At 37.0% G+C, this 13,353-nt stretch overlaps 1 protein-coding gene across 1 annotated transcript in view; it reads right to left on the bottom strand.

The window, feature by feature from the left end:
* CNIH3 (cornichon family AMPA receptor auxiliary protein 3) overlaps positions 1-13,353 on the bottom strand; it is a 50,588-nt gene that overhangs the window by 14,572 nt on the left and 22,663 nt on the right. Inside the window, exons 2-3 of the mRNA XM_074820623.1 lie at positions 9,525-9,593; positions 6,571-6,618 (exon numbers count right to left, since the gene is read on the bottom strand). Of these exons, the coding sequence (XP_074676724.1) occupies positions 6,571-6,618; positions 9,525-9,593 (117 nt within the window). The remainder of the gene's footprint in view (positions 1-6,570; positions 6,619-9,524; positions 9,594-13,353) is intronic.

The raw sequence follows: 13,353 nt of genomic DNA on the forward strand, positions 1-13,353 counted from the left end.
ACTATATGATGCCATCTGATCAAAAGGCACCCCGACTTCTTGGAAATATGTACCAGCCACCTTCCCTCATGACACAGTTCTCTCCCAGTAATGGCCAAACCCAAAGTGAAGAAAACGATGATTTTGCAAGGAGTAAAGCATTACTAGCTCAAATGAAGTGCTACAAAGGCAAGTGCTGAATTGTCTAATCTAAAACTTGTACTTCTTCCCCTCATTCTACTCAGAGTTTGACCTTTGTGGTTTCTCCTGAGTTCCACTGGGAATTTCTACACAAAGTCAGACATATTTGGTGATAACCACCAACAATGATGTTTTTATCTAAATGGTGTCTAAATTATAAGAACTTCAAATCCAAATCTAAGTCCAGGCCTATTCCACATGGGTTTATGCTTGAATATCAACACGTTTCTCATCCCAGAGCAATAAACAGAGATTGCTCCAAGCTGTCGACATCAAGGAGAGACAGAGGGCCCACAGAGGGCTAGCACAGCCGCTTTTGTTCTTGTTCGATCTTAGAGATGAACGATAAGCTTGAATGTCAAACCCTTCCTAAATCCAGGGACGTTCAGAAAGCTTTTTGATATAAACCAACTTCATTTTGAACAACTGAATTTCAGTGCAAAGATTGGGGAAAAAAAAAGAAGGCGCATTTGAGATGATTAAAATTATTTTAAAAATACACACTATTTAATTAAATTGTTTTATACACAGCAATGCCTGCTTGGGTACAAGCTTCTGTATTGCACTGAGTCACAGAGAGACACTGAATAATAACCTGGGTACCCACAGTATGTTTTCTATACACATAATTCTATATTCATTCTTCAGAAGTTATCCTCAATGTCTCTTGATTAGGGTTTACACTCCCAGTCACTCAGTAGGAAGGGTCTCCTGACAGTTTTCCTGCTGCCCAGCTGATTAGTCAAAACTCAGCATTTCATCATATTGATGAAGTGTGAAAAGAGAGAGAATTAGATACATCAAGAAATACAACATGTACTGAGAAATCAGTAACAATGATGAACTCTTTGGTCTCTAATGAGAGTGAACGAAGTTCATGTGCTCCATCATTGTAACAATCACTATTAACAGGAAAAAATGTCACATGGTGCCATTTTTTGTTCCCTTTGTGATCTTTGTTATAGCAGCAGCTTATCAGGACTCTGGAAACATCAGCCTCTTTGTCCTGCGAGGCAGAATTCCACTGCTATTTCCACAGTCCAAAAATACCTGATGATTAGACTAAAAATTCTGGTTTACTCTCAGATAACACAAGCGTCTAAACTTCAAAGACTAAATGTTGACTACCGTTAGGAGGTGCTGAATATAATGCACACTACAAACCTGGTATGTATTTACTCTGCAGACTTACCCCTCTAATGTGGCTATGCTGCAGCATTTTCTTTTTCTGTCAAGTGTAACTAAATGAGGAATTAAAACATCTTTACTGAGGTTGTAAAAAATTTATAGTGCTACAAAAAGTAAAACTATTGCTGCTATTCCCAGTTCTGCAATGAACTAATTGTCTTATTGCTGTAGTTTCTGCCTATGAGATTTTTCAGTCCCAGGAAGGAAGTATGATTCTTTTTTACATATGGATGGATACACACCACTTTGAATTTTTTTTGTGATTATATATCACATTTGCTAAACTTGTTTATATAACCTTACATTAATCTATAGGCTTACAGAAGTACTCTGCTAATGACTATCAGCCTGCAGACTGGCTAAAAGAATGTCACACATCTATAAATCCCTAAATCCATGCTGAAGCAATCAACTGACATATCCAGAAACACACACTTAAAATCCATCACATTATTTCAGGCTTGTCAGTGACTGTGAGGCAGAACAACAGAAAGAATGATCATTGTAATAACCAGCAAATTTATCAAGAAGAAAAGAACATGATCAGTCAATAGAAATCAGCTACTGTGACACATGACACTCTCCAAAGGGGTATGCTGACTGTAGGTGCTGCATGCAGACAATGGTAGGAGCTACTGGTAGGTGAAGGTCTGGAACCTAAGAAGGTCCAAGTACAAATATTATTTCATATGGCAATTACTCTAGTGCACATTGGTCGGCCTCCTTCATCCAAAATATGCAGGATAAAAAAGGTCAGCTGAATAAGGATAAACAAGGAAAGATAGGGTTATTTTGTTAAAATCTGATTTCCCATAATATTTACCTACATGTAAAGTAGAAACACCTCCATACTCCGAAAATACTGTTTTCATCTGCTATTAAGAAAAGCTAAAAAGCTAACTTGTTCCCTGTTAGCTGATCCAACAGGCTCAGTAATGTTTCAGAACATATCATGGGGATTTTTTCAAGCTTTGAGTGAGCATTCAACAGTGACAAACAGGCATGACACAGACACAGGATCAAGCCTCATCTTCTTCCTTGGAATGCTCCATCTACAGTTGAACCTGTGGTGTTAACCCGCAACCCTTCAAGCTTCTGATTACTCATGCCTCTGAATTGCTGTTGCTTTCACACATGTAAGTAATTTTGACTTTTTTTACAGAGTATTTAAATATGGAAACATACCAAAACAAAACTGTATGCAGGCACTCAGATGACTGGAATTATATATTATGGTCATTAGGTTTTACATTTTATTACAGTATCTCAGTTTGAATGAAATGTCTTCTATAACTGCTCTTTAAGCTAACATTGGTTTTGGTTATTTACGAAAACTTGTAAATATAGTAAAACTTAACTGTGATGTGTATTAGGGTATATACTACAGAATATAAACTTAAAAGATGATAGATTTATTTTATTTTTGCAGAGTAGTAAAAACTAGAATTGAATCTGGTAAATACCAGAACAAATTTCCACCACTACTACTGCAGATTCAGCTCCACTGGAAACCAGAGTGACAGAAGTACTAGAACGGATCAAGCATTGGCAATCCCCAAACTCCTAACTAAAATGTTAAAACTTGCTTCAAAAAAGATTATCTGAAGATGTTTTGTGGCTTGGTTTTTTTTCATTTTTAAAACATCCCCACTCCTGATTTTGTTGTTGTTGGTACTGCTAGTACTGGAGTGCTGAACCAGCTAAGTTTGGTTATTCAAAAGTTGTCCCTGTAGGGTTTTTTGTCTGGTATTTGTATTTTTCAAGACAGTTCAAGTTCATCGGGAATATCTTTGAGATTAATGTCACCTTGCCTGTGGTTAAATTTCTTGCTGAATTCGCTCTCTTCCAATCATCCCTTCAGGACTTGTAAAAAAAGCCCCAAAAAACCCCAAATAAAATCAAGAAAAGGGATCAAACTCTGGTACAATATTTTCTTACACTCGCAGTTTCACAAATTTTATGCATAACTTAACTAAAATGCACCACTACAGTAGGAAAATGAGTAAAAGTCTATCTTTTGTCTACTCAATTCCCTCCCAGGTAAGTTCCAGTTCTGCTGTTTGTAAATCACTCTTACTTTAGCTTAACGGGGTTTAAAAACAAATATTTGCTGATAATTTGAGAAAGGTCACTTATATTGTTCAGCAGTGCTTGGCATGAGCAGACTGAAGTCTTAAATACGCTCACTGAGCAGGAAGCAAGTTCAATCAACTCTCCTCCTTAGTAAGGATTTATCAGGCTAATTCAGAAATTACAATGCATAACCTAATCACAACTTAATTTAAATTTCCTCAAAGGTAAAGTAATAATATTACAGTGGTTGATTAATGAAATAGGCCATGTTTTAATCTAGGAAATTCCTAATTGTCCTTAGTACTAAAATAAGTATATCCAACAGGAATCAATCAGGTAGGTAGATTTCTTGAAATACGACTGCAATTATATAATATTGTGGTCACCATTAACTGAATATATTTTAATAACCCCACCAAAATATTTAATCATAAAAATCATGGTAGACTTATATGGCACACCTCACCGATCTCACTCCTCAGCAGGGCTAATGAGCCCAAGAAGCCTGTACTGCTGTATCCTGTACTGTTTCCACTAGCTCAAAGCAGCTCATTCACAACTAGCTTGTGTTTCTCTGTAGAGCATTGTAGTGTGTCATGTAAACGTATCCTTAGAGAAACAAAGGCAGTTTAGCAAAAGAGCACAGACTCCACAGCATTCACCAAAACTAGTGTATGTCCTATGTGAATCATGTAACACTTGTATGACACACCAATGTCCACACAATGGACACTGGTGAACATTCAACAGTTTAATGAGCACACACATGAACCCATATATATACTATAAGGCCCCAAAACACACCACTGAATGAAATGAGATACCTGTATCCTGAGAGAACCTCGCTTTGTGCTAGCTTCAGAAAATAAGTCCTTCCTCTCATTTACTTCAGGACAGAACAGATTTGACCACGGCTATATAAAGTTCATAGCTTCTTTATACACAATCAATCATCTCTCAGTAAGCAGAAAACTTAGGCTGATCTAATTCTCATTCTATAGCACCATAAAAACATGGACCCATGTGTACATGCATGTACACACGTCAACACCATATATATGTACTTCACATGATCCCTACTTGTTTTAATGATATAGAAACATTTTCCCCAAAACAAATGTCAGAAAATGCCTGGCTGTGGAACAATTCCATCCTCCATTCTGTTTTGGAAAATGTAAATAAGTTCTATAATATCTCGTGACGTATCACGTACCTGGTCACAGTTTGTTAATAGTCTTCTCCAAGTATTTCGGAGATAAAACCAAAAATCCATCCTTAAGAAACTCTTTGCCCACTAGGATCAGATTTATATGACATATTGTATGCCCATTTAATAATTCTCAAGAACCCCTTCCAAAACCAGGATATAATGAAACTGAACATATTTTTATAGCCCACCTATAACCTCTTTAAAAAACAGATTTCCAGCATATCTTAAGCATTAAGTTCTAATGTCATAAATAGCAAGATATCACTGTTTTCAAAGCCCTATAAAGTAATTATCTGACTTCAAGACATAGGAAAACAGATATGTAGCTCTTTCATAGAAACAGACCTAAAGCCACACAATGTTATAATGAGGGACACATTTAGTGCTTGCTGAAAGCATCTTAACTGCTATTTTCCCGTATCTATATAGCTGGCACTCAATTTTTTACTGTTTTTCCAGAATCTTCCCCAACCCTGAATCCTTTACACTACATAAACTAAAACTATTTTTAGTGATTGTCAGATTTGAAAACTACAAATCTCTGTAGTTATTGCATCTTCCTCTTCTTGCATACAATCTCTCAATTAAAAATAATGTGTCCCCAGAGAACTTTGAAGAAGAGGCTGAATTAACAAACTGTTTAAGTGAACCAGAAGCAAGCCAATCCCTTAAGAATACAGAGTCTGTAATTAGCTAAAATGCTCCATTTTCTGTTCACAGTGAGGCTGAGGCTCAATAAAAATTAAACACTGATGCAGGCAAGGCATTCCCATGGGGCTCACATATATTAATACATTACTACTCACCAGTTGCTTTATGTCAAAGAAACTGGGACACAGCTTGAAATTGGCTGGCTGCCTATTTGATAAAATGGAAATCTACTGGTGACAAGTATTTTCTCTTATTTTCATACCCCTAGTGTCACAAACAGGCTAAGTAAGTACTTAAATGTGGCTCCAAAGAGTCACATGCTCATAATGGTGCCAAACAGATATGGCTCAGGTTCTGACTGATCAGAGAATGACACTTCATAGATTCTGCACGGAGTCACAGTTACGTCTTTGCATCACCCCAAACCAATAATCCCCTAGGCTTTCCCAAAACCTCTAAGGATGAGGCCACCAGTTTCTTAAAACCATATCTCAATTTAGTTCTTAGGATGCAGTCAGCAGTCCACACTTCAGTAGTGACCTTTTTAAGCAAAAATGCAGAGCCATTTGGATGGCTCCATTACTATGCTGTGGAAGGCAATTTATACAGACTTACACACATATAATGAAATAGTTTGGAACTATGATTATTTTGACTTTAATGAGACAGAGTCAGGAGAACATGAGTGTTTATGAAAACCCTCTTCAAGCTACAGATGAGTAAACCCCATGAATGTATCAATCCTACAACTTAAATGTTCCTTCAAATCCCTCAGGAACTCAGGCATTCAGCATCTCTCTTGTTTCAAGTTATAACAACCGTATTAACTTTTCTATTCAGCCAATTAAAAAACTTAAACATTAAATATGTAGCTAATAAAATGTTTAGTTTATCAAATAGTAAGCCACTGTTCAAAAAAAGAGTATTTCTAAAACCCGTACTACAACAATATCATCTGCTGATAGGGCTATAAAAGCACCTCAAGCTGCAACTGCAAAATGAGTCACCACCTTTGAAAACCAAGTTCTAAAATGATGGCTGATGTTCTGAAGTTTCAGTTCCTATCCATAAGTCCTCTATTATGTTAAACTTTTATAATTTGTCTTACTCTGTCCTTTCAAGGTCATCATGACTTCCACTTCTGCAGTAGAAACCAGCCTTGCATGAATGGAGTGTGAGGATCATTCAAAGAGAAAATGAATGCACATCGCCACTGGATGGCTTTAATTCTCATAAACTTCACAAATCCTAGGCTAGTTTATGCTCACCTTTCGCAGGAGGAAACAAATACGCTCAATATTTCTCAGCCGCTCTCTCTGTCAAGAAAAAGTAATAAAAAAGGTAGGAGATTAGCTGGTGCTATGAATTAAAGACAGTGTACTACAATTACAATGGGTCAAGATCATAATTAATGGCAGCAGGGAAGCCACACATTATTAATCTGAAACATGAGTATTCACTTCTTACCTAATGCTTGCAAGCCAAATTATTTACCCATTTCAAAGTCCCAGTAAGTTATTTTTTCACCTGTTACTGGGTGCCACAATAGAAACTGGGAATTCAAATCTGTGTTAGCCTTGAGCTAGAGGCTGCAACTTCTTTTAAATCAGCATTTGTGACCTCTATCCAATGGTGCCAATCTATACCACAGATACTCAGTCTTGCATTTGCAGGTTCCCAACCTCTGGCTTCAAGATAATTCTGAATGGAAAAAACAACTACAAAGTTGGTATGGCAGCCCTCCATCGATCATTAAGAGGGTGTCTGAGCAACATATTAGAATTTAACCCATTAGTTAAGAATATCTGAAACGTCCTAGAAATGCCACTTTAAACAACAGATGCATTCATAAATACTGAAAGTCTCTGTAATTAAGCACTGTGACTAAAAAGATGCTTTAAGTTCAATTCACAGAAAGACAACAAGTCAAAGACAGGTCTTCTTTTAAATGGCTCATAATGAGAAATTCACTAGTAAAATTAGATTTCACTCTGTATAACCCCATCACTGGAGTTACTGAGAAAGATTCTACTGTTGGCTACACTGCACAAGGCCCAGTGGTTTTGTTGTCCTCAGAAGACTTATCTGGTAATATTTTCATTTAGACACGGGAAAAAATATTCTGAATAATGACCTTTTAAACAGGTAATATAATATACCAATGTGAGAAGCTAACTCTCCCTAAGCTTTTTTCTTTTCAAATGTCTTAAATTTGCTCCAAGTTTGAGTTTTATTTCTATTTTCCAAAGTAATGTCTCTTTTCCTTTCCTGTCCCCAAGTTTAAGCCATTTTTTAAAAAAGTATCCTTTTGGAAAGACAATGAGACAGTGGCAGCTTGATAGGCACCAGACAAATATTGTGCATCTATCTGGTATCCATGACCTAAAAGGGATTCAGAAATTTTAGACTCACAGTTGAAAACATGAGAAAGGATGTGTGTGGATGTGCCTGTGAAGCTGCAGAAAGCTTTCTTGCCTTTAGTAGGAGGTAAGTGGAGAGGGAAAGATAATCCTCTCAAGTCTGTTTAGAAGACAGATGCCTACAGCTGGCCTTGGAGAAGTAGGAAGTCTACCTTTGAACTGTAGGTAACAGAGTGTAACCCAGGAAATTTGAATTAAATTCTCAGTACTGCCACTGTTTTTGCCTCCGATGCCTCCTTAATTCAGCCTTCTCTTGTCAAAAAGGCTCTATATCATGAAAACGTTGTGGAAGATACACGAGTAAAAGTCAGACATTCTTATACTGCAATAAAGAAAACTATTCCACCAAATAAATGGAAGATGAGCACGATGAACAACTATGCATATGGAAAAAGGAAAATACACTTGATCAAAGATACTAGAAATAAGGAATACCTGCTAAAAATCTTCCTTTTATGTCAATACAAAAGGCATCAACATGTATACCATGCAGAAAAAAGCAATCTGAGATTATTGCTTGAGTTATCACAGAAAGTTTCATAGAAGAGAGTCAGATATGTCAACTGATCACAGAATACTTTGCTGTGTTTTACTGGAAACTCTACGATTAACTTTTTGATTCCACCACTAATATGACTGAAACAGGGACCTATTAACATTTTTATCCTGGAGACCAATTCCATTACCATTTTAAAGTAAAAGGAAATTATCTCCATGGAGCATCTTACAAGTTTTAGGAAGAGAAAAAATTAGTGGAATTTGGTACATATAAATACACATTTCTTGTGCGTAGTTCTCAAGATGGGAAGTAAAAACAGATAAAGTGAATTCAAAACCCGATTACTTCCACTGAAGTCCTCTATAGGATTTCTTCATATAGTTTATTTCTTTTGTTCTCATTCTTTGCTTATGTGTTAGTGAACAGTAAACAAGTCAACAAGATCATGCTTAAAAATGTCAGTGGTCCAAGCAGTACCGCAAATCCTCTGCTGAGTTATGAAACAAGGTTAAATGGCAAAATACTAGCTACTGAATTGGGTTATCATTTGTAAGCAATTCAATAACTTGATACTCTGTAGAGATCAAATTCAGCACCCATCATAATCGTAATTCCCAGTGAGATGACAGGGAGCCAAGTTCTGCTCTCAGTTCTGGTGGTATAAATCTGAGGCATGTTTAGCTGTAGTCAGCTAAATCACCCTAGATTACAGCTTTAATTAACAGAGGAATATTCACATGCTTAAATCTGGGTTGCATTTTGGTTCATTAGGTAAAACTGAGTTTACAGTCCCAGGGTGATATTTAACCTTTTCCATAGCAGATGCAGCAGAATGTGTTATTTACTCTTAAAGTACAACAGAAATTGGAGCCCTGCCATAGGACAGAGAGGTCTAGGAATGCACGTCTTATCAAATCCCTTCAAGCTTTTGACTCATTGATACAGACAGTAAGAGAGAAGGTGGTCATCCCATACTTGAACACAGAGAAAGCAAATGATTTCAAAAAGGAAAACTTGTGCCACAGAATGAAAAGATAAAAAGAGAGCATTATCATCACATTATGTATATCCTTCAGTTTTGAACTTCCAAAATATTTTCCTGTCTCCTTCAGCAGAAAGGAAAGCTATTAGCATAAATAGTCAACATCTGGCTTCCTAAGACTGGCCCAATAAATCAATTTTCTAAACTACAGTTGACTTCACAACAGACTCTACATTCATTTCCACACCCATATTTTCACAGACAGCTCTGTGAATCTCCCTTTCTTTAGGAGCTGCTGCTTAGTGAGCCACTCGTACTTACTGCGTGGACTGGGTTGCACTGATCTATTGGGCTTTTGAAGTCTGTCCGAAGTTCATCAAAGGCGATTATCTGAAAAACAATTTTTTTCAAATATTGTAATGAATACTCATTTGAACACTTACTTTTCCTTTAGGGACTAGTTAGATGCATCACCTCCCTTCCTCCCTTTCCAGACAAAAGATGGGAAACTAGTTTCCCTGACATGCTCCTTTCAGAACTAACTAGTTAAAACAAAACATGGGATACTGCTACATATGATACCTAGAAGCCATTCATCTGTCACTCTGTAAAATCATACCTACAGCCTTTTCAGCACTGTTGCTTTCCAGATTTTTTACCCTCATATGAGCTAGAATTCTTTTCTCAAACTTCCAGATGACATAAAACTATTTCACAAATACATCTCCAGGCTTGATGGAAAAAGTCATTAGCTGCCTAAAACACACAGATGCATCAGGTACGCTATTCCAGGTTTAATACATTCACAACCACCCCTTTTTAGTAGTTGTTAAACCTACTTCAGATATTAATTCTGAATTAGTATCAGCTTAATTATTATTAAGCCACTATTCATTACCAAGCAAACTCCTCAAAAGGTAAACCACTCTAGAGCCCTTCCTGAATTCCAGCAGGTTTTAGAACCTTAGTTCAGAGCTCATTAATGGAGGGATGTCTTTTGCTCATGGCTTTTAGTTTCCTCCATTAACCAATGGATTGAGACACACTGATAATTACTGCCTGCTTTTAAATACTGCAGATAGAAGTGCCCATAAAAATAATAATGCTTGATAATGTTTACTTGGAAAGAAAATAGCCATAATAACTCTCAGCATATTTCATTCAAAGATCTCAAAGCATGTTCTTAACTTTATTTTATGTTTGTATTCTAGTAATTCTGCTTGCTTCACCCAAGGAATGAAAGCTCACTATGACAGGCACCACATAAATAGATGTTAAAACAATTATTCCTTTTTAGACAACTTACAACCCAGGAAAGTATTTGTTCTCAATAAAAAGGGGATGGAAGTACAAGATAGCAGTTGGGTAATTAGTATATGAGTGCAACAACCATTTTATGACATGTTACAGCATGCCTGTTGCCTAGCTGTTCAAAAAATAACCAACTGGGTGTCAGCACAGACCTGTTGTAGAGGTAAAACACATTCATTTTACATATATGGAATGCAGGAGCAGAAATCCTGAAAATGGTCTATCTGTGATTCATATAATAATCTGGTGAGAGGCTTGAGAATAAAACCTAGAGCTACAATCCACAAATCTAAGCACTACTCCTCATCCCACTCTAATGCTGCATTCATCACACTGAAGCACATTTAAAATCAAAAGTGTGGCATTTTACAAGAGCACTCTACAGAATTCAATTTATTCAACTATGACAAGTCAAAGTGCCAGAATAAACCACAAAGGGAACTATAAAACATGATTATAAGTGAAGCATTTCTCCCCATGGATGCACTACCTCTACAAGTTAGAAATTAGATCTGCAACGATGTTTAGACTAAGGTAAAAGAGCAAATAACAGAAACTGTTATTTGGGTCGGAGTACAATTGTGAAGAATAAGGCTCATGACACCTCTGTATTTAATACTTCTTGAACAGGTCTCAAGCTGGGCCAACTGATAAGAGGGTAACAAGCATGTGAGTGAGATGCACACATTTCTGTTTGTAATTGGGTATTGAGATCGGCACTGACAGCACTGACAGAAGCGGGGAAGGACAGCCCTATAACAGGTAAGAGAGCTGCCTCTGTTCACAGCTGCGCCACTGATTTACCTTGGGATCCTGTGCATCTCCCTTTGCTTCACTGCACTGGTACTTACAGACATAGCTTTAAGATAGAAAACTGTTATGAGCTTTGAGTGACAACTATTTTTAATAATGTACAGTGGTAACAGCTTTTTTTCTGTTGTAAATGAGCTGAAATTTCCTTGGGGGGAAAAAAAAAAAGTGAATGTGCTGTGCTTTTCCTTTTGGTAGTCAGTAACAGCAACCAGGAGTTTGAGATCATCATGAAATGACAGCCAGTACAAGATCCAGCTCATGCTGTGAGGAAAGACTGGTCTGAGACAACAACATGGGGAACCTGAATACTGGAATCATGACATGGAGCACCTTCAAGGAAGTCCAGGAAAACCTCTAAATGTTCACTGAACACAGAGATAGGATGACAACCCTGCAGCATGTTTAGATGAAGAACTAGGTTGATCTGAGACAGAACCATTAAGGCAGGGCTCTGTTGAGCTAGCCTTAACTAATGGAGCTAAGTCTTGAAGAAATCCTAAATGACAGTTTGGAAAAGAGATTAGCCTCAATGTATACTACACATTGAGATTTCCTCATTTTTTGCCTTTTTTTTTTTTTTTACCAGCATTCCCAACTCTGTTGTCAGCATATCAAGAACCTACTCTTTATTTGCTGGCACATCATTTATGTTATGTTTTATGCATTATATCTAAGTGCACTGAAACAAATCTGACAGTATTAAGCACATCATTTTCATGGAACCAGTGAGTGTAAACACAATAGCCTCACAGACAAACCTTTTGGGATGCATATTATGACAATGTTAAGACTGAGGTCTTGTATCAAGCACACAGGATTGGAGGAAAGTTTCTTCATTAAAAGTTTCAGTGTGTCTCTGGAAGGAGGCTGACAGAAATAAATCCTCCTCAATTCTTATTATTTTATTTCAAAAAAGTTCCATAGTAGTTTATTTTGTTAAATCTCCAGGAATAGAAATCCAGTGATGACATGAAGAAATCTATTTTAATTTATGAAAAATAACATTCCTATTTCTCAGTCACAGTGAAAAGCTTGCAAGCATAACATTAAGCAGGCTCACAATTAGATGGAATATAAAGAAACTCCCAAAGCCTTTTGGGGGTATGGTTTTTTGTGTTTATTTTTTTTTTAATCTCACAATATTGTGTGCCCTAATTCTAAAACGGCAATTGAGAAATGATGGAAACAAAGCTCTAGCTTCTGAAGATTGGCAGTTGCTCACAAAACACTATGTAACTGTGCAACAAATTATATTGTATTATTGAAAATAAGGCTGGGTTATGCTGCAGCATGGTTTACATAATTAATTAGGAAATGTCTTCCTATTTCAATTATAATTAGCCTTCTGTAGCAGTTTAATAACCTGGGGCATTGTGTGGCCAGAGTTGCCCTCTTTCCCTACAAAAACCAAATAACTACTTGCCTCCATTAAGTATTTCACAATGCTTTCACAGGAGGTGCAGTGTTCTGGCCATACTCTAGAGAAACAATCTTCTACCCATTTACATTTCAGCTGGATGCAGTACAGCTACCTGCTTCTCATACATCAGCAGATCAGAGTTGCTGAATGCTCTGGGACAGCATCTGGGTATGCTCAAGGTCTGTTTCACCTCCGTAATTGCCACACTTACCAGCATCTTGGCAGTAGTTCGTTTGGAGGCAAACAATGTAATAGATCCTGGTCAGGGCACTTCACCATATGAATTGCCATAATTTCACCTTTATGAATGAATGTATTTTATAAACCATACAATATCTTTTAGTTAACCAATCTAATTTGATCCAGGGTGGAAATTAAGATGACAAGACATACATGCATGTGGACATCAGCAACCCCATCTCTCCAAAGGCCACACAAGAAACAGACTGTTCCAAAGAAAAATGACTAGCCTCTAGTCACAAAGCTAGAAAGGTAGCTGAGCAGATAGTATTTTGGAAATGTGTGCCAGGGACTGATCTTACACAGAGAAGAAATTTACTTCTATTAGTAAATATTAATGTCGTATACAGCTTCACATAAAGAGAA

Source organism: Strix aluco, chromosome 3, assembly GCF_031877795.1.
Source record: "Strix aluco isolate bStrAlu1 chromosome 3, bStrAlu1.hap1, whole genome shotgun sequence".
Taxonomy (NCBI): Eukaryota; Metazoa; Chordata; class Aves; order Strigiformes; family Strigidae; genus Strix; species Strix aluco.